This window comes from Eubalaena glacialis, chromosome 5 (assembly GCF_028564815.1).
Source record: "Eubalaena glacialis isolate mEubGla1 chromosome 5, mEubGla1.1.hap2.+ XY, whole genome shotgun sequence".
Lineage (NCBI taxonomy): Eukaryota > Metazoa > Chordata > Mammalia > Artiodactyla > Balaenidae > Eubalaena > Eubalaena glacialis.
The window spans coordinates 65943880-65965583 of NC_083720.1; the positions used below are offsets into that span (position 1 = coordinate 65943880).

The 21704-nt window shown below is 37.2% G+C and overlaps 1 protein-coding gene across 2 annotated transcripts in view; it reads right to left on the reverse strand.

Annotated features, from left to right (window-relative positions):
• The window catches only part of RFC1 (replication factor C subunit 1), a 79669-nt gene extending 58367 nt beyond the window's left edge, over positions 1 to 21302 (reverse strand). For both annotated transcript variants that reach the window (XM_061192180.1, XM_061192181.1), the window contains exons 1-4: positions 21184 to 21302; positions 11277 to 11405; positions 6791 to 6866; positions 3762 to 3884 (exon numbers count right to left, since the gene is read on the reverse strand). In XM_061192180.1, the coding sequence (XP_061048163.1) occupies positions 3762 to 3884; positions 6791 to 6866; positions 11277 to 11405; positions 21184 to 21186 (331 nt within the window). In that variant the 5' untranslated portion in view covers positions 21187 to 21302. The remainder of the gene's footprint in view (positions 1 to 3761; positions 3885 to 6790; positions 6867 to 11276; positions 11406 to 21183) is intronic.
• Positions 21303 to 21704: the final 402 nt, after the last annotated feature.

Genomic DNA, 21704 nt, shown 5'->3' on the forward strand with positions numbered 1-21704 from the left:
AAAATATGGAATAGTAAAGAAAATTGTTTCTTTTGGAATTAACAGGTTTTTAAAACTGAATCGTATCATATAATCCTTTTCCACAAGAAGCTCCAAACTCCAAAAAAAAAAAAGTACAATTTTATTACCACAAATATTTTATTTAACCTTATACTGATAAATTGTTGTTGAGGTTTTCTGGGGTTTTTTTTGGCCACGTGGCATGTGGGATCTTAGTTCCCTGACCAGGGATCGAACTCATGCCCCGAGAATTGGAAGCATGAAGTCTTAACCACTAGACCGCCAGGCAAGTCCCAATATACTGATAAATACTTATTTCTATAATATGAATACTTATTCATAACCAGCATTGAAAATTTGTATGTAGTTTTAGCTTAATAAAAAAGAATAAAAGAATTATTTTATGGTCAAGAAATTTCTACTTAGTTTATTAATTTCAAGAAGCTGCACTTTTCTTTTTTTGAAACTCATTATATTTCTGATTTTATTATGCTAATTTTATTGGACTTCTTTTTAACAGTCTCATTCTCTTTTATGATGGGAAGTAAAAGGGCTTTTCTCCCATTCACCTATCATTCCAAGGCATAAAAAAGTATGAGCAGATAAAACAGGCAAAAAAACAGCTAACTTCTTTCCTGTATCTCAAATCCAGGAAAAAGCAGAATACTATGTAATACTGAACATCATATGAGATAGATATACTGTACCCCAAGATTTTTTGCTAAGACAAGATGACAACATTCACTTTCACATGTACATATCCTTGGCAGGGTGATATAAATACCGTCTAATGGTCATAAAAATTTCAGATAAGATGATAGTTATCTCTTCAGAAAATAACATTCGAAAATACCTGGTCTGAAATAAACAGTCCCGTGTTAAAGAAAACCTGTGATCAGAGCTTAAATTGTTTGACCCTTCTGTGTACCTAAAATCACAAGATAACGATAGCCTTGATCCACAGTTGAAGGCCATCGCTGTCTGCACACTAACTTTGACGTTTTCAGGGTGTCACTGGAAAGCCTGATCACACCACCTTCGGTTACATAATAAACCTATCACCATACTGGTTTTAGTATCCCTCCCACATATTCAAAACTTGACAAAGGTGGCCAGTTGTAAGAGGGAGCCTTTTAATGGAAGAGCACATTTGCACAACGTGCCTGAGCAGATATTTAGCAACAGAACAGAAAGGTTCAAGAGTCAATCTGCCACAGGCCATAATGAAGAAATTTATCTCAGCTTACAAAAAGTTTTACAGAAAATATGTTCATGTCGCTTAGATTTTCTCTTTGGTCATTTGAACAACTTTATCAAATATGTAAATGTTTCAGAGAGCCTACAAAGCTTCATCTGTGGGCTTCTTTCATTTTTATTTTTTCCTTTTGACAGACCGTTATTTATATGTTTCAGACACTGGGTCTGGCCCTTTCATATGCATCATCCCATTAAGTTTTCCCAACTAGCCTATTCAATTAGTGTTTCTGCTTTACAGAAAGGGAGACAGACTCACTGTCCTTTAGCCCAGCCACACAGCTGTTAGATGGGAACCAAGGATGTACCCTCCAGGCAGGGCTTCTGACCTTCCAGTCTCAGCTTCCTTCTACAACACAAGGACTTCTTTCCTGTTTCATTCCCTACTTACTGACCAATTTATCTACAATGAGTACCTTCATACTCTCAAGTAACAGCCCCTACGTGTAAGCAAACTCCAATAACATTAAAACATTAAAGGTGGGGCTTCCCCGGTGGCTCAGTGGTTAAGAATCTGCAGGGGACACAGGTTTGAGCCCTGGTCCGGGAAGATCCCACATGCCGCGGAGCAACTAAGCCTGTGCGCCACAACTACTGAGCCTGCACTCTAGAGCCCGCGAGCCACAACTATTGAGCCCACGCGCCACAACTACTGACGCCCGCGCGTCTAGAGCCCGTGCTTCACAACAAGAGAAGCCACTGCAATGAGAAGCCAGAGCACCGCAACAATGAGTAGCCCCCGCTCGCCGCAACTAGAGAAGGCCCGCATGTAGCAACAAAGACCCAACGCAGTCAAAAATAAATAAATACAATAAATTTTTTTAAATTATATTAAAAAACCATTAAAGGTGAATTGTATGGTATGTGAATTATATCTCAATAAAGCTGATGTTAAAAAATAAAAAAATTTTATATGTAAGCATGCTAATAACATCAGCTCTCCAGTTATCCTAATAGTAAACCATAGATAGCATGGCTGAATGAAGCCCATAGGTAATCCAAAAACCTAACCTATAACTCATCTCCCAAAATGTTTATAGATCAGTCCCTAACTATTGCTAACTTTTAAGACTCTCATTACTTCACTCGTAGATTACCATAAATGCCTCAGCCTCCCCAATTATGATTTTTCTATTCTCCTTCCCACCTTAAATACTAGCAATCACTCTTAAATACTACTTTCATCATTCTATAACTGTTCAAAAACTTTAATGGTTCCCTTTTCCCTGCTATGTGGAACTCCTCTGCCTAGCTTTCAAGATCTTCCCTAAACTGGCTTCATTACCTCATTATTCCTCATCATGTGGGCAAGCAATCTCTTCAGTGTCCTGCGAATACATCAAGCCTTGTGCTAGATGCTGTGCTTTAAATAATCCCATCTTATTAACCAGACATGTTCTTTCCCTCCATCACGGGCTCATCCGTCAAGGGTTAGATCAAATCTTACCCTCTCCATCAAGCCCTCTCCCTGACTATTGCATATTGCAGCCTCAGGCAATTCCTATAGTACCTAGGAGTCTTTAATCATCTTTGTATCCCCAGCACCTAGTATCTAGGACGGAAAAGACAATCAATAAATGTCTGTTGAATGTAAGTTGTAACATGCTGTGTCAAAATAATTGTGGTTTTTACCCTGTCTCTTCAAACCAGGTGTATTCACTTCACTAGCAATACAAGTAGCAGCGTGCTAAAAATAATGGTGTCAGAGGTTTTCCTTAAGATGAACAAACCAATGAGGTATCAGATGCTCTCATGGCCCCTTTAAGCATTTCTACATAGGAACTGATAAAACAGGTTCTGTGAATTTGAAGATGGTCTCCTCTAGGAGTTAACAATGCTAAAATCTAAATGACTTTATAATGCACCCATCTAAGATTTTTCCTAAGATGACAATATAATTCAGGGCTCCTCACCATAAAAGAATACTATCTATGAAACAATTATTTATACTATGAAATCTTAAGATTAGTGTACATTTATAAATGTCTTATTTTTTGACCAGTCAAAACAGCTCAAATAAATATAAATACAATGACAATCATTTTTTTTAAAAGCCAATGCTAAAATCTTTTGTGTCACCAGAGAATATAAGGAATTTAGGTCACATGTGTGCTAGATTATAAAGCACAAATATGAATAGTCATTATATACTTAAGATTGTTATGACTTTAACACCCAAGATAAAAAAACTTACATTAAAAAGTTTTAAAACAACCCACTAATATTTGAATATATGATTCAAGACAGAGCTTCAACATATATACTTCAATATACAGCACTTTAAAAAAATTATAAGAACCAATTCCCCTGTAATTGGCCCTTAACTCACAGAAAATGCCAAAGATAATTACAGCCTTCCCCTGGTAAATATAATTCAGCAAACCAAAAAAGGCAACAGAAATTCAGTTCTAAGTGAAGGAGGTACATTTAGATACCAACGAGAAGCTCAAGAACATAACACACACTGCGCTTTTTTCTAAAACAATAAACATATTCGGTACCCTTACCTGTTTCTGAAATGTATGTAACAGGATCCTGGTGTCGAATTTTAGCAGGTTTAGAAGACAGTGGCAATTTTTCTGGTCGCTTTTTGGAGTTTTTTACCTGCACTGTCTCCTCTGATTCTGAATCTAAATGACAGGAAAATTAAAACTTTGAAAAGAAATAGTATAATATAGTGTGTTTTTAAAGTGGGTTTTTTTGTGGTTTTTTTTGTTTGTTTGTTTTTTGGCTGTGCCATGCATCTTTCGGGATCTTAGTTCTCCGACCAGGGATCAAACCCGGGCCCACAGCAGTAAAAGCACCAAGTCCTAACCACTGGACCACCACGGAATTCCCTTAAAGTGGTTATTATTAACCAATTCCTCAAGACCCTTTTCAAGGCAAATCTCTTTTATAAATTCTCATAGGTTGCCTTCTATCCAGTGTTAAGCCTTTGTATTACTTTTCTGTTGCTGCTGTGACAAATCACCACAAACTTAGTGGCTTAAAACAACACAAATGGGGAATTCCTCGGCGGTCCAGTGGTTAGGACTCCGTGCTTCCACTGCAGGGGTCACGGGTTCTATCCCTGGTCAGGGAACTAAGATCTCACATGCCGCATGAAGCAGCCGAAAAAAACAACAAACCAACACAAATGTATTATCTCACAGTTCTGGAGACTGGAAATCCAATTTGGGTCTCACTGGGCTAAAATCAAGCATCAGGAAGGCTGTGATCCTTTCTGGATACTATAGGGAAGAATCCATTTCCTCACCGTTCTAGTTTCTAGTGACTGCTAGCATTCCTTAGCTCATGGCCCCCACTTCCTCCATCTTCAAAGCCTGCAGCATTAGGCAAAGTCCTTCTCATGCTGCCATCTCTCTAATTCTCTAACCTTCTTCCATAGTCAATCTCTCTCTAAATCTCTTCTTCTGCCTTCCTCTTCTTTGTGACCACATTGGGCCCATCCAGATAATCTCCCTACTTTAAGGTCATCTGATTATCAACCTTAATGTCACCTACAATTTTAATTCCCTTTTGCCACGTAACCTAACATATACACAGGTTCTGTTAACTAGGGTGTGGACATCTTTGGGGGCCATTATTCTGTCTACCACAATCTAATCACCCAGAGCACTTAAATATAAATCAAGATAAAGTATAAATACCTCGTATACGTTTGGTACATAATAGAGGAGTTTCAGAAACTTTAGTGTCCTTCCTCTTCCTCTCACCATGCATTTTTAAATCCTGTCTCATACTGTTCTAAAATGTATCAAACAATTAAATTTCCACTTTCCCAAAAGATGGAAACTCCTGGGGAATGGCGATATGTACTTATTTCAAATTCTTTACAATTCTATACAGCAGTAAAAGACTCACGATAAACACTCAAGTACTTTTAGAAAATGAGTCAGAATCTTTGCTATCACTGTCAAAATCCTGACAATCTATAAATGCTTCCTTAGGTTACATTTCTAATTTTAAGAATTCATACCAAATAGATCTTCTCCAAAAAAAGCAAAACCTAAAACTTCCTGAGTTCTACCATTATTTTAACATATCATAAAAGGCATACATAAAAGTGTTATGTTCCCTATCTTAAAAGTACAGTTGATCCTTGAACATGGGTTTGAATTGCACATGTCTACTTATACACAGATTTTTTTCAATATATACATTGGAAAAACTTTCGGAGATTTGCAACAATTTGAAAAAAGAGACAAACCACGTAGCCTAGAAATATCAAAAAAGTTAAGAAAAAGGTATGTTATGAATGCATAAAATATATGTAGATACTAGTCTATCCCTACATAGGTATAAGGTGATCTTTAATATAAAATTAATGTGTTAGTTTTCTGTTTTATAACTTTGCTTTCAAAGAATTACATTACTATACAGTATGCCTCTCTGTAACTGGAGAAACTGCATATCAGCCTATCTATCATCACAGGTGAGTTTTTTTTTAATGTAACAATGTTTCCAATACTGTATTATGAATATGACTGTAATACTGTATGCCAAAATTTTATAACAGATTCATTCATTAGTGCATAGGCTAGGCTATCATGAAGCAATTGTATCAATAACACTAGGCTACCATAAAGCAATCATACTGCTGCTTCTTCATTATCAATGCATGAATCATTATATCTGTAAATAAATACTAACTTCCTTTTCACATTACCTTTTCATTTTTGATGTCTAGTGTTAGTAATACATGTAACATCTACAGTCTTTTGTATCATATTAGACAATATTGATGTAGGTACTGAGAGATGATTCATCTTGTAAACAGATGACATAAACTTACAGTATCAATAAATACAGTACAGTACTGTAAAGGTATTTTCCCTGCCTTAAGAGTCTCTTAATAACACTTTCTTTTCTCTAGCTTACTTTATTGTAAGAATATAGTAAAAAATATATATAACATACAAAATATGTATTAATTGACTTTTTATGTTATTGACAAGGCTTCTGATCAGCAGTAGGCTATTAGTACTTAAGTTTTGCGGGGAGTCAAAAGTTATATGCAGATTTTCAACTACAAGGGGGGCTGAAGACCCAACCCTTGCATTATTCAAGGGTCAACTGTATATTCAAAGTTTTTTAATTGTGTTTGTTCCTTTTTAACTGCAACAAAAAAGGACCAGATCAAAAGCACAAAAATTATATTTTACATCTTTGTTTCTAAAGCAACATTTTATGGCACTATTTTTCAAATTCAGTTTCTAAGAACCTCAGCTGAAAGAGAAGTTAATATGAATATTTAAAAAAATAAATATACCATATTCAAAGTAAGTTTCAGACACGCTGTATATACTATCTCCCCTCCCGAACAAAACTTTAATATATTAACATATTTCGGCTCTGATAAATTCTGTAGTATAATAAAGTTGTTTTCAACTTTACTTGAACATAGAGCCCTCTTCTCAAAGCACCTGTTAACATCACAGAGAGCTGTGTGTCTCAGAACGTCAGTCTGGAAAACACTGTTCTAACAGATATAAAATAGTTTGTAAACTTGAAAGCTCCTCAAAAGAAATATTACCTGAATCATAGATGATCCTCTTTTTCTTGTTTGGTTGCTTCTGCTTGAAGTCATCTTCTTTACAAGAACTATTTACCTATAAACATCACAGTATAATTAGAACACAGAGAAGCCCATATAACTTAGCTGTTTTTTCCTTATTAGATTTGGGCGCAATAGTTCACAACTAGAGGAACGCTGCCCTCCCAGGAAACATTTCTGCTTGTCGTAACGGGTGAGGGTGTTACTGGCATATAGTGGGTAGACGAGGGATACTACTAAACACCCTGCAATGCACAGGACAGTCCTCCACAACGAAGAATTATCCTGCCCCAAATGTCAGTAATGCCTGAATTAGGCTAAAGAATAGGCCAGACCCATCATCAAAAAGATAAGAGATAACAAATGCTGGTGTGGGTGCGGAGAAAAGGGAACACTTATGCATCGTTGGTGGGACTGTAATCAGTGCAGCCACTATAGAAAACTGCATGGAGGTGCCTCAAAAACTTTAAAATAGAACTAACTACCGTACGACCCAGCAATTCCACTTCTGAGAATATAACCAAAGGAAACAAAAACACTAACTTGAAAAGGTATCTGCACCCACATGTGGTAATCACTGTGGTAATCATTTCATAATATATGTAAGTCAAACTATCATGCTGTACACCTCAAACTTATACAGTGGTGTATGTCAATTATTTCTCAATAAAACTTGGGGTGGGGGGGGAAGGAGCAGGGGAGAGAATAAGCCGGATAATAATTGCATCAGATGGAAAAGGCAGGATTGTAGAAAAGGCTATATTATTATTCATTTCCACTTTCAACACTAACCTATGTATAACAAAGAGTAAAAGGATATCAGATATTACAAGGCAAGTGTTTCCTGAAAATGAAAAATTGAGACAGAAATAAAAGCTAAGGAGTTGTGGGCGTATCGCTACTCATTGCCTGGTGGAAAACTAAATAAAACCAAGGCAAAGGGTATTAATATTTATATTTTTTAGTTATATACACATTTCTAACATATTCATAAGGTATTACTAATATTTTGTAGTTATACATCACATTTCTAACACATTCAAATTTTCCCCCCAAAAATCAAGAAAGCAGACAGCAAAAAAACCGACTATAATCAATTACAAGGTAGAAATATGTTTCTATCCATTATAATAAAACTTCAAAAACTTAAGCACAATCAACTAGCTTGGAAGAAAATGAGATGGATAAATCACTGTAATTCAAATACACCACCAGACTAGAGGACAGGGTTAGAAACAATGACAATAACTCAAAAGTGAGAGAAAGGGGTATCCCAGGAGGGAGAGAGCCACAGAAGGGGTGTTCCAAATTCTGTCAATAAACTTAGCCCAAATCTGTGGCTGTCTCCTGAACTATATAAGCACACAAAAACTCGAAGTGCCCAGCTAAGGTTAAAAAAAATTGAACAAAGATTTCAGATGCTGCCCATAACAGAGTGGACAAGAGTTTGGAGTTTGAGTTCAGGCAAGTTAACTGCCTGCTAAACTAAAAGAATTAACACCCTTTGGAGGAAATAACAGAATCCAAAGTTCCTACATTGTAAAATTCACACTATGCAAGGTAAATCCAAAATAACCAGATGTACAAAGAAATAGGAAATGTGACCTGTGATGGTTACTTTTTTCTGTCAACCTGACTGGGCCACAAGGTGCCCAGATATTTCATCAAACAAGATCAAATAGAATTTGCCTTGCTAGGTTTTAGACTTGCTTGGCACCTGTCACCCCCTTCTTTCTTCTGATTTCTCCCTTTTGAAATGGGAATGTGTATTCTATGCCTGTCTTACTATTATATTTTGGAAGCACATACTTTGTCTGGTTTCACAGGTTCACAGCTGGAGAAGAATTTTGTCTCAGGATGCATCATACCTCAAGTCTCACCCATATATGATTTAGATGATATTTAGATTAGCCTTTGGACGTCAGACTTTAGAACTGGTGATGCACTGAATTAAGACTTTGGGGGGCTTTAGAATGGAATAAATGTATTTTGCATGCAAAAAGGACATGAATTTTGGGGGACCATTGGCAGAATATTATGGAATGAATGCTTGTATCCCCCCAAAATTCATACATTGAATCCCTAACCCCCAGTATGGCTGTGTTTGGAGATGGAGTCTCTAAGGAGGTAATTAAGGTTAAATGAAGTCATAAGGGTAGAGCCCTGATCTGACAAGTTAGTGTCCTTATAAGAAGAGAAACCAGAGAACTCACGTGCATACACTCACTCACTCTGTCTCTCAACCTCTCTCCCCACGTGCTCACACCAAGGAAAGGCTATGTGAAGACTCAGCAAGAAGGGAGCCATCTGCAAACCAGAAAGAGAGTTCTCGAGAGAAACTGAATTGACTGGAACCTTAATCATAGACTTCTAGATTCCAGAACTGTAAGAAAATAAATTCCTGTTGTTTTAAGTCAGCCAGTCTATGGTATTTTATGGTAGCCCAAACTGACTAATACATGACCCACAGACTCAAGATAAAAGGCACTAAACTGAGATGAATCCAGACGTTAGAATTAGTAGGCAATGCTAGAACTGAAAAATACTATACTTAAAACAAAATATTCACTGCATAGGCTTAATAGCAAATTGGAGATGACAGAAGAGTCAAAGAACTTGAGGATAGTAATAGAGAAATTATCCAATCTGAAGTACAGAGGAAAAAAGAATAAAAATGAATAAGCTGCAATGATCTGTGACACAATTCCAAAATTCTTTTTTTTTTTACATATTTATTTATTTATTTTGGCTGCACCAGGTCTTAGCTGCGGCACATGGGATCTTTAGTTGCGGCGTGAGGACTTCTTAGTTACAGCATGCAAACTCTTAGTTGCGGCATGCACGCAGAATCTAGTTCCCAGACCAGGGATCAACCCGGGCCCCCTGTACTGGGAGCATGGAGTCTTACCCACTGGACCACCAGGGAAGTCCTGCAATTCCAAAATTCTAATGTGTATATAATTGGAATCCCATAAGAAGAGGAGAGAGAGAATGAGGCAGAAATATATTTGAAGAAATAATGGCAAAAGTTCCCAAATTTGAAGAAAGATATAAATTTACAGAGTCAAGAAGCTCAGAAACCCTAAACAGTATAAACACAAGAAAATCACACACAGGTACACCATGGGCAAAGCTGAAACCAAAGATAAAGAGAAAATCTTTTAAAGCAGCATGAGAAAAATAATACATTACATACAAGAGAATACAACATGACTGCTAACATCTCACCAGGAAAAATGGAGGCCAAAAAAAGAATGGGACATTTTTAAGTGCTGAAACAAACTGTCAATCCAAAACTCTATATCCAGCAAAAATATCCTTCAAGAATGAAGGCAAAATAAAGACATTTTTAGATAAACAAAAACTTACAGGATTCATTGCCAACAGACCTACTCTACAAGAAATGCTTTAAAAAATTCTTCAGGTTTAAAGAAAATTATATTAGATGGAAATTCAGATCTTCAGTAAGAAATGAAAAGCACTAGAAGCAGCAAATACATAGTTAAGTACAAAAGATCAATTCTCCTCTTTTTTTTTTTTTTTTGCAGAGCAGAAAACTGAGGTTTTTATTTTAGTCTCACCTAAGAAATAAAAAAAAATTATTTATGTGTTTAAATTATAATTTATTGATGATTTTGATGGTTTGCTTATTTTAAATTATTATATGTATTTGTTTATAATTTTAATCTTACATATTTTAAAAATTTTGTTTAATTTTGTTTATCTTATTAATTTAAGGTAAGTTTTTATTGAGAAATAATTGACATGTAACATTATATTAGTTTCAGGTGTGTAACATGAAGATTTGATACTTGTATATATTGCAAAATGATCATGACAAGTCGTTAACATCCATAACCACACGTGGTTACAAATCAATTTTCCTCTTTTAACTTCTTCAAAATAATGTCAGTTTACAGCAATAATTATTACACTGAATGTGGAGTATTAATATATGTCGATATAATACATATGCCAATTAGGGCATAAAGGATGGGGTGGTGGTAAACAGACCTGTAGAGTTGCAGAATTCTTACATTTTACACAAAGTGGAACAATATTAACTCAAATACACTATTGTAGTCATTGTCTGCTTTTCATAGTGACGCTGTATCTTAACTTCTCTGAGGCCCAAGGAGGACACGAAAAAGAATAAAGCTTTCCTCCAAAGCCTTCCCTCACCAGAAGCCCAATACCATTCACCTGGCACTCCTGTCTTTATAAGCAAATTTTGGTCTTAAAACACAAAGTTTTAACAACTAAAAAGGGTTCCATGTCTAGTGAAGGAAAACACCAAGCTATGAATGCAGTAAGATATATTAACCAGAAATAAGTAATACCTTATTACTTTTCTTCTTCCTCTGCTAAATGAGTTGAAATCTATATTTACTCAAGGCTCCAAATATATCAAATCTCAGAACTGAGTTTATTTTATACAATTCAATATTGTATCTGGAAAACTGACCTTGATTTCCTTCATTCCTTTATTTGCTTTTATAGTTTCTTCAGCAGACTTAGTTTTCTCATTCTTCTTTGCTGTTTCACTTACAACTTTCTTTCCACTTGGTATAACCCCAAAGAATTTTCGAATATCCTAGAAGCAAAAAAGGAGAATCATAAACAAACATTAACTGCACAAAATTCTAATTTCAATTGTAAAAAGGAACAACTCTCCACACACACTGGTTTACTCTCAGTAATTTCTTCATAATGAGATAGTTCCATGTGTGCAGCAGCATTCTTTCTATATGCAAAAGTTAACTGATAAAATTACCTCAGTTAAAAATAATGTGTCCAGGGACTTCCCTGGCGGTCCAGTGGTTAGGACTCCTAACTTTCACTGCTGAGGGCCCGGGTTCAATCCCTGGTTGGGGAACTAAGATCCCGCAAGCCATGTGGTGTGCATCCCCCCCCCAAGAAAAAAGATTAAAAAAATAATGTGCCTAATGAAAAGTAATATTAATTCTCAGAATCTGGCCAAAAACAGGGCAAAAATAAACAAAGGAAATTTTTCCTAACGACAGCACAACTACTAAAGAAGCAATTAACAAGCATTTATTGATCATGCATGCACATACCCCATCATCTCAGGCATAGCAGGTGAAAAGACAAAGAGTTGAAGAACATAATCCTTGCCTATGGGATTTTGTTTTTAATATTTATTTATTTATTTGGTTACACTGGGTCTTAGTTGCGGCAGGCAGGCTCCTTAGTTGCACCTCCAGGGCTCCTTAGTTACGGCATGCATGTGGGATCTAGTTCCCTGACCAGGGATCGAACCCGGGCCCCCTGCACTGAGAGCACGGAGTCTTATCCACTGTGCCACCAGGGAAGTCCCACCTTTGGGATTTATACTCCAGTTTGAGAGAAGAATAACTCTCAGAACCCTGATCATTTAAGACCTTAATAACTAAGAACCTTGAAATTATTTTCCTTTACATGATTTTTTCCAAATTCTGAAGAAAAAATTTTGACTACAATACTTTCTTCAATTACTCTACCCCGTGTTAAACAACAGAATCAAATTAATCATACTGAAACATTTACAATGTAATTTACAATTAATATCACTCACCTTTCTTATCCTTTGCATACATATTCTTCCCTACCCTTTTAGATTTTAGCTTTGAAGAAACTGTGGTATAGAGAAAAGGGAACAGACCTTAGAATGAGAAACCTCTGGTATGAATCTCTGCTCTAGTGCTTTCTAGCTGGGTGACCCTGAGCAAGTTACTTTAATCTGTTTTCTCATCAGTAAAGTGAGACTAATACTCCCTACAGTTTATGAAGATTAATCATGCATCTATCACAATACTGGCTCAGTAAAAAGCTTCCCTTCTCCCTCATTTATGAACTATTATCCCTTCATGTCACTGAAACATCTCCATTTACAGTTGTCTCTGCTCACAGGCAAGGGTATAAGGAACAAAGAATAGTGAGAATTTAGGATCTGAATTCCAAAGGACAGGCTCAAGAGCCTGTTGTACTGTTCTCCCTATTCCTATCCTTAATGGTCATAAGCCTGAGTCTTCAATTCTTTTTACCTGTTCCAACCTATCTCTATTGTAGTGAGGAAAATGCCTGTTAAAAGTACTTTACCAAGTGTAAGAAAGGTAACAATATTTCTCCTAGATCCTCGCAGTAATTGTCAAACCCTTAAAATGTCAAAAATCCCAAACAAGTGTGTTATACAAAGACATACACACACACAGCTTTATGGTTAAGGCAATAAAGAAAACAGATAAATGAGGTACACAGACATGTTAAATTTTTTTTGAAAGGTTACAGACTTCCCTAGTTTTATACCCTCTTTTGTAAATTTCTTAATATAAAAAAGTCACAAATCCATCCTAATAAAATCTAAGTCTAAAAAATACTGTTTGCAGAATGGATACCTCAGCTATGAAACTGAGACATTTATGTCAGGTGCTAAAGAAAAGATATATGAATAAGAAAGCCAGAAAGCCACAGTCTTCCCTATAATTTGCAAAGAATTGAGTTTGAGGCTAACAACTACTTACTTTATTGCTTCTGGAGGAAATGAGAGTTTCACATTGGAGTTTCACTTTTGAAATTACCAAGTGAGTCTTCATTCAAACAGTGGTGATTTTTAAAACACATACAAACACATACACACACACACAGCACACATGCACCATGGAAATATCAAAACTAAATATTAATAATCAGCTTAAAGTCAATGGTGGTTTTCCATCTGTGTTGGAACCACAAATACTTAAAAAAGCAAGAGAAAGAAAACAAAATATAATTCAGGAAATGGAATTGTTGGTAACGTTGAGCTCTCTGATTTTTGTCTGTTCCATACTGCCAATCCTCAGCATTGTTGCAACCTTCCCTCCCTAAGTAATTCTTCCTATTCACAACCCCTTTCTTTTCCTTTCCCTTTATTCTACCCTACTCTCCCACTCCCCATGCCCTTATACTCTGATGGCAGCTGAACAATTAAATTACAGCATCCAAATCTAACTCAATATACATTAAAAATCTAAACTTTCGGAAAAGAATTTACCTCAGAATGAAAGCGATTCTACTCACACCTTTTTAGGGATTATCTCCAGTGTGAGCAGCCATCTGGTGTATGAACATTTAAGAGCCAAAGGTCACCAATTTGACTTTAATTTATAGTGTGACTTCACCTTACTCTTAATTAACATTCCCTGTCTGGTATTCCAGGTCTTCGAAGACTAGTGACTAATCGAACTCCCAAATAATGGATCTAGACATCACTCTTACCTGCACGGAATAATTCTTGCTGAGTATATGAGTAGAAAAAGGAAAAAATTTTTAAGTTTACTTTTATAATCTTAGCAAAGGGAAGTCCTTCCAAGCAGAACATCAAGGCTAGAAACCACCCATAAAGAAAGACAGATTTGACTGCATAAAAATAAAACAAAAGATGCCATAAACAAAGTTAAAATATAAGCAACTAACATGAAAATATCTACAACATGTTATATATAAGAGGGCTCCTACAAATCAATAAAAAATAACCCAGTAGAAAAATGAGTAAAAGCTACCAGCAGACAAATTATAAAGAAATGCAAATAACCAACAAACATAACAAAAGATGCTCAACTTCACAAATAATAAACAGGTAAATTAGAACTTGATATTTCCCTAAGCGTTAAAAGATTGATAATGCCCAGATATGTCAAAGTTGTGGGGAAACATGCTCACATACTACACTGCTAATAAAAGTAAAAATTGGTATAACCTTTCCAAGACAATCCAACAATATCTATCAAAATTTTAAATGTGCATACCCTTTGTCCCCGTAATTTCATTTCTAAAGGAAATGGTAAAAGAGAGTAGTAATTCACTCTTCTTACTTTCCTTTTTAATAGTTACTAATTGAACAGGTCAGTTCAAATAAGGCAAAAGATTTAGGCAAAAATCACATAAAAATTAAAACAAATTTTAGCACACACAGCTAACAGTAACAAGTAAGTTTTTCACGCTTTTACTTACAGCTACTGGACATAGATTTATCTCTTCTGATGATTCTGTGAGGTATAAAGGCAAATAGAATGATTTATCTCCATTTTATAGGTAAGTAAGTGGAATTAAGTCAGACAAAAAAAAGCTTTTTGTCAGTTTTGCCACCTACTTCCAGACACTTGGGATGAATTACTTAACTTCTCTGGCCCTTAGTTTCCTCATAATGCCACTTACTCCACAGGATTCCTGTGGGGATTAGAAGAGATGGCACAACAGAAGGGAACCTGGTCCTCTGACTCCAAATCACTTTCATAGTTCTCTACTTGACCATGACTGCCCCCTCATAGTTTTACCATATTTCTAAGGATCTATGCAAAAGTAGCCATACTCCACAACTAGCAATATGGCCTTTCCATTCTCATTATTCCTGATACATTTGATCCATGTGTGAGTACAGGCAGGCACTTAGGACACAAACAGGAAAATGCCCTCATGAGGCTACCTGGGAGACAAATTAGTGTATAAAGAATTAAATACAAAACAGTGCTAAGACAGGGCTAAGTCACAAAACTGTAAGAGCACCAGGAGCACCTAACACAGAGAGCCTCAGGGACAGTTTACCAAAAGAAGCAACACCTGAAATGGGTCCCAAAATGATTAGTAGGAGATACTTTTGATAGTCATAGAAATCTGAGTTTGAAAACATTGCTGTAAGTTCCATACAGCAGGCCTGTCTAGCTTACTCACCTCTGTATCTCAAGTACAGGGCCAGCACCTCAGATAAGCAGATGCTTAATTAATAATGGTTGAACACATGAGTGGTTATTCCTAAGGTCACTGACCTTCACACCTGGGCTCAGAAAGAGAAGTTCTTAATTATGTAAAATGAAATTCATGGTAAATTTGTTTTTAAAGATTGTGTATTAAAATAATCTTTACTTGAGATTAATTTTTTGCCATCACTTTACCTATTGCACTTTGTTTTAAGAAACTTTAAGTGAGTATTAAATTAACACTTATTGTGTATTATTACTTCTATCATATGGTACTCTCTTGTCATATTACAATATTGTGGCTACAAAAAACAAAACACTTTCACTTTTAGTATAATACTTCCTCTTCTTCAGGGCTTTTTTCTGAAGGCTATTAATGGCTCTTCATGAACCCTAAGTTAAAAACTTCCGATTCACATATTCACACTGCACAAGCTAACTCACATCCATCTCAATGTCAGTACCACTTATTTATTTATTTATTTATTTATTTATTTTTGGCTGTGTTGGGTCTTCGTTTCTGTGCAAGGGCTTTCTCTAGTTGCGGCGAGCGGGGGCCACTCTTCATCGCGGTGCGCGGGCCTCTCACTATCGCGGCCTCTCTTGTTGCGGAGCACAGGCTCCAGACGCGCAGGCTCAGTAGTTGTGGCTCACGGGCCTAGTTGTTCCGCGGCATGTGGGATCTTCCCAGACCAGGGCTCGAACCCGTGTCCCCTGCCTTAGCAGGCAGATTCTCAACCACTGCGCCACCAGGGAAGCCCAATATCAGTACCACTTAAAAACACACTGCTAAAAATAAAAAAAAAAAAAAACACACTGCTACTTCCTAAATCTTGTCTCAACTCAAGACCTCTGAGCTCCATATCCATGTAGCCAATAGTCTGTCATCTCCACCTCTACCAAATGCCCCAAAGGTGCCTCCAACTCATAATATCCAAAACTAAGCCCATATTTTGGAGGCTTGCTTCTCTCTCTTTATTTCCCACCTCAATGCATAGCACCACCATTCAACGAAAACAGAAAAATGAGCACTGTTTTTCCTCCTCATTCTGACCCTCCACCTAATCAACCAACCCAACCTAATCTCCCAAATACTGCTGTCTTCTTTCCTCTATTTCTGTTGCCAATGCCCTGATTTAGGGCTTCATTTATTTACTTTTTTAACAAACCCTTAAATAGGACTTACTCTGTGCCAGACAATGATTTAAACACTTAAAAAAATTAATTTAATCCACAGAACAAATCTATGACATTCTTTAACTTTAATTGACAGATGAAAAAACTGTGAATGACAACAAGGCATTTTCTAGTAAAAGTTTTGAAATTTAAATGCTCTTAAGTGTAAGCAAAAAAAAAAAAAAGATTTATTGTACTCTCCTACCCTAAGGTGTAACTAACAATTCTACAACACTATTAAAGAGAAGCATCGCCTATCAGGCAACCCAAATGCAATTTTAATATGTGTAAGTCAAGACAAAGTACCAGACCTTGCTGGTACTCAAAAAAATCATGCGTTTTTTAGAATTTTCTAACTTGGTTGATTATAAATCTATTAACAGAGATTTAAAAAAAATTTCTTTTGCAGTAAATACTCCTAAACCTGCACAAAGTAAGCCATCATAATGACCTTTTAACTTTAAAAAGTCTAAGTACAAAAGCTGATATATATCTATTTTGAAGTATAACCAAACAGCTCTAATAACTTTTTTCCACTGCTGATGGGCTCAACCAACCAACAAGTTATATGTGCCTACCAAAAATGCAAAGAGAAAGCAAATCATGCCACTGTGTTCACTTACTTTGAAGAGTACAGGATTTTATGCAAAATAAGTACTGCAGTGCTCTGTGGGGTAGCTGCCAAAATATTACATTTTGGCTTTACTTCTCTATTTTGAAAGTAAAGAAATATAAATATTTCTGATTAATATTTTTAAGTCCTCCACCAAATCCACAAGCAGAAATTGATTATCACCAACACACTTCACAAAACCTATCCAAATGTAAAAATCTTTTATCTTTAAAACCACTTAAATGCAAAATTATACATCAGACAAATATTGTATATTGATAGCAGCACAGAAGAGACAAATGAAATGAAATAATTTTAAAATAGTTAAAATTATATTATACTTTAAAAACAACAGGTAAGTTGTTGGAATATAGTCCCTTAAGGTCAGGAAAAATACAGATCCTTCTTACCACTCCTATTCAACACTGTGGCAAAAAAAAAAAAAAAACAACTAATTAGGCAAAAAATAAATTATAAAAGGGGCACCTAAATTGGACAGGAAGAAGAAAAATTATCTTTATTTGCCGATGAAATTATCTTAAATAGAGAAAATCCTAAGGAATTCACTAAAAAACTATTAGAACTACGAAATGAGTTCTCCAAGGCTGCATGACACAAGATCAATATACTAAAACCAATTATATTTCTATACTTTTGCAATGAACAATCCAGAAGTGAAATTAAGAAAACAATTCCAGGACTTCCCTGGTGGCGCAGTGGTTAAGAATCCGCCTGCCAATACAGGGGACATGGGTTCGAGCCCTGGTCCGGGAAGATCCCACATGCCACGGAGCAACTAAGCCCGTGCTCCACAACTACTGAGCCTGCGCTCTAGAGCCCGTGCACCGCAACTACTGAGCCCGTGTGCCACAACTACTGTAGCCCGTGAGCCACAACTACTGAGCCTGCGCTCTACAGCCCGCAAGCCACAGCTACTGAGCCCAGGTGCCACAACTACTGAAGCCCACGCGCCTAGAGCCCGTGCTCCCCAACAAAAGAAGCCACCGCAATGAGAAGCCCGCGCACCGCAACGAAGAGTAACCCCCGCTTGCCGCAACTAGAGAAAGCCCGCGCGCAGCAACGAAAACCCAACACATTATAAAAGGGTGACAACACTGCTCCGGGAGAGCATTCACATAGTAAACTACAATGTGAAAGGTCTCCCCCAGAATGCTGCAATGAAGCAGCTTAGATGTAGTCAGACTCTCTTTGACAGCTCTTCAAAAAGGCTTTCCCTTAAGTCTCATGCATGTTTAATTCAAACTTATGCATATTTTCAATAAATAACTATGCCAGCCAATGAATTATATATGTTGATTTCTTAAAAACGGCATCTTTCAAGTTTTATTCACATTTTGAGCAAATAATTAAATCCTCGTAGCAATTCAAATCATTTACATGGCTACTGTTTATTCTGTTTATTTTAATTTCATTTCGATTCCTTTAACATTCTATTCACATGGTTCAAACATTCAAAAGGTTAAAACGTCTCCCTCCCACCCTGCCTCTCAGACACACATTTCCCATCTTTGGAGGCAACAAATGTTATCAGTTAGTTCCCTGTGTATCCTTCACATCTTCAAGCAAAATATGCATATTCTTTTCTCTCCTTTTCTACATAAAGTGGTAGCATACTTTACATATTGTCCTGCACCTTCTTTTTTCACTTATCTTGGCAACTGTTTCACATCAGGGCATAAAGTTTTCTCTTTTTTAGTGGTTGCATAGTATTCCATTTTGTGGATATATAGTATTTTATTCCTTTGATAACTTTAATTGGAAAAGATCTGAGAAAAAGATGCAGCTCCAAGGGCAAGAGTTGCTAACCTTGCACCTGTAGAAGGGCTTCAGAAGATATGTGAATCCCCTAAAATGGTATGTATCCATATGTATTTCTGTGGGCAGAAAACTTGCATACCATTCACCACAACATCAAAGAAAGCTGTGACCCAAGCAAAAGTTAAGAACTACTGTACAATATAACTTGTGCATAGGTGTTCAATAAACATAGGTTGAACAGAATTCTGGTCTAGGATTCTGCTAATTTTTGTACTACAAGACAGAAGGACTAAATTAAACACTAATATAATCCAAAACTCTTATGTACTTTATAGAACCTTTTCCCCACTTCTTTTCTGAGAAGGTCTTTATTTTTCATATGCACTATGAACAGGAGTACTAAGAGGGAAAAGAACCAATCATTTAAAGTAACTGAATAATCAAAAGTTGACTATATAAGCTGTTGTTCACCATAACGGACAACATCAGAGGCATCTTTGATGTCCCTTAAACTCTTTGTAATGTTCCATAGAGTCCTTCCTGAGAAAATTAGATCATTAGTAATGTAGTTGTATATTTCCTACCACATGCCAGGCAACAGAATAGAAGCTTTACATTTATTATCGTGTTTAATCCTCAAGACAATCACTTAAGGCAGCTATATTTCCCCCCTTTTACAGGTAAGGAAACAGAGGATTTAAGAGGTTAAAGTTAAGATATTTACTTAATCAAAACCACTTAACCATTAAATGGCAGAGCAAGACCAAAACATTGCCTCACTCTCACCTTCAAGACTCCAAATCTCATGAACTTTACACAATTACCATAGTGCCTGAAGTCCAAAATGCAATTTTGATCATTATAGGGAGGTGGTATAATGTAGTGGTCAGAAAAACCTAGGTTCTAATTCTAGCTCAACCATTTATTAGTCATATCACAAATTGTTCAAACTCTAAAAGCCTCCTTTGCCATCTGTAAAACTGGATTGCTGTGAGGTTTAAATGAAGAAAGGTATGTAAAACAAACAGCCCGCATATCCACCTGAAGAAGATACTTGTTACAAGGTGGCTATTATCATCATTTCATCCTTCTCTGAGAAGAAACACGAAGGGCTGTAAGGTTTCCCAATTTGTCATAAAATTCCACACACACAGCTCAGAATGTTGGCACTGTGACAGACAAATAAGCTGATTGAAGATAAAATGACTGAAAAAATTATGTCTGATTATTAAGTAGATTCTGGCTTAATGGACCATCATAAATTGTCCTTTAAATTAAAATATTTCAAACACATACTTGTATCTATTGCCATTCCAGTGTAAATGTCTGTTTTGACGGCTGCATAATTATTTCACTCTCTATTTAAAGGATTTATGCAGAATTATGCACTGAGGGTTTTTTTTTTTAAAGATTATTTTTAACATCAGGTGATAAGCGATGACAGCTGTCAAATGTATTACAGCTGTTTCTACCAGGTTTTTTGTTTTGTTTTTTTCCTGGTAAACCGTGTTATCCCTTTGATTTCTATGAACTCGTCTAAACAAAATAAAACATCCTTCCCATGCCATCGATTTCAAAACGGCTCTGTGATGAGCATTTCGCAGAGCTGTTAATGATGAAAGTTGAAGGCCTAAGACAACTTTTTCATTAGAAAGGAAAGTCTGTAACATTCTTCTCCTTCGAGACCCAAGGCCTGAAATCAACGCTTTAGGCAGGACTCAAACCGAGGTTCGAGGCAACACTGAACAGGAAACGCAACTGTACCGCTGAGCCCCCAAAATCACCTTCATTACTCCCTTCCTTTCTCCCTTCCCCCAAGAGTGGAAAAAAGTTAAAACTGCTGCGCAGCACCAAGAGCCCTGCGCGCTGGCTGCGGCTGAGAGCTGAAGCCCGCGGCGCAAGGAAAGCTGTGAGACCAGTGCCCAGTTTGTGGCCCCTTTCTTGCCTTCGCTCCCCTCCGAAGCCACGCATCGCGGTCCTCCCCGACCCTCCATGCCAGGAATGCCAGGTCCACGCCCAGCCTGCAAACTCTCCCCAGCCCCCTGGCCGCATAGTCTCCCCCGGGGGCTCACCATTGCAGCCCACAGATGAAGGCGCGGGCGGGCAGGCCGGCCGGCTGCGGAATCCGTTACTGCGGCTCGGGATCCATTCGCGCCAACAACTTCTCCCGCGAAGTGGAAGGTGGTCGAGGCCGAGGCAGCGGCGCCCTGTGATGACGTCAGTAGGTGCGCAGCTTCCTGTGGGCCCAGGCCGGGGCCGGGAGGCGGGAGGCGGGAGGCGGGAGATGCCACGTGGGCCCAGGTGCAGCCCCCGAGACCCGCGGGCCGCCGCAATCGCGAGGAGAGGCGGGGCCCAGGACCGCACCCAGATTTGCGTCTTCCGCTTCTCTAGGGGGCTCTCAAGTGAGGAGGTTCTGAGATTGATTTCCCCCGAGGGCGGGCACGTTTAGAGGATGCATTGCGCTCCTTTAAATGTAGCTTTTAAATGTTTCTATTACCAGCCGCAGTAAGACACCTTTTAGGTGTACGTTTCACATATTACATTTTAATATCTATTCTGAAACAAAAATTTCACCAAACAGTACTTACCCTGA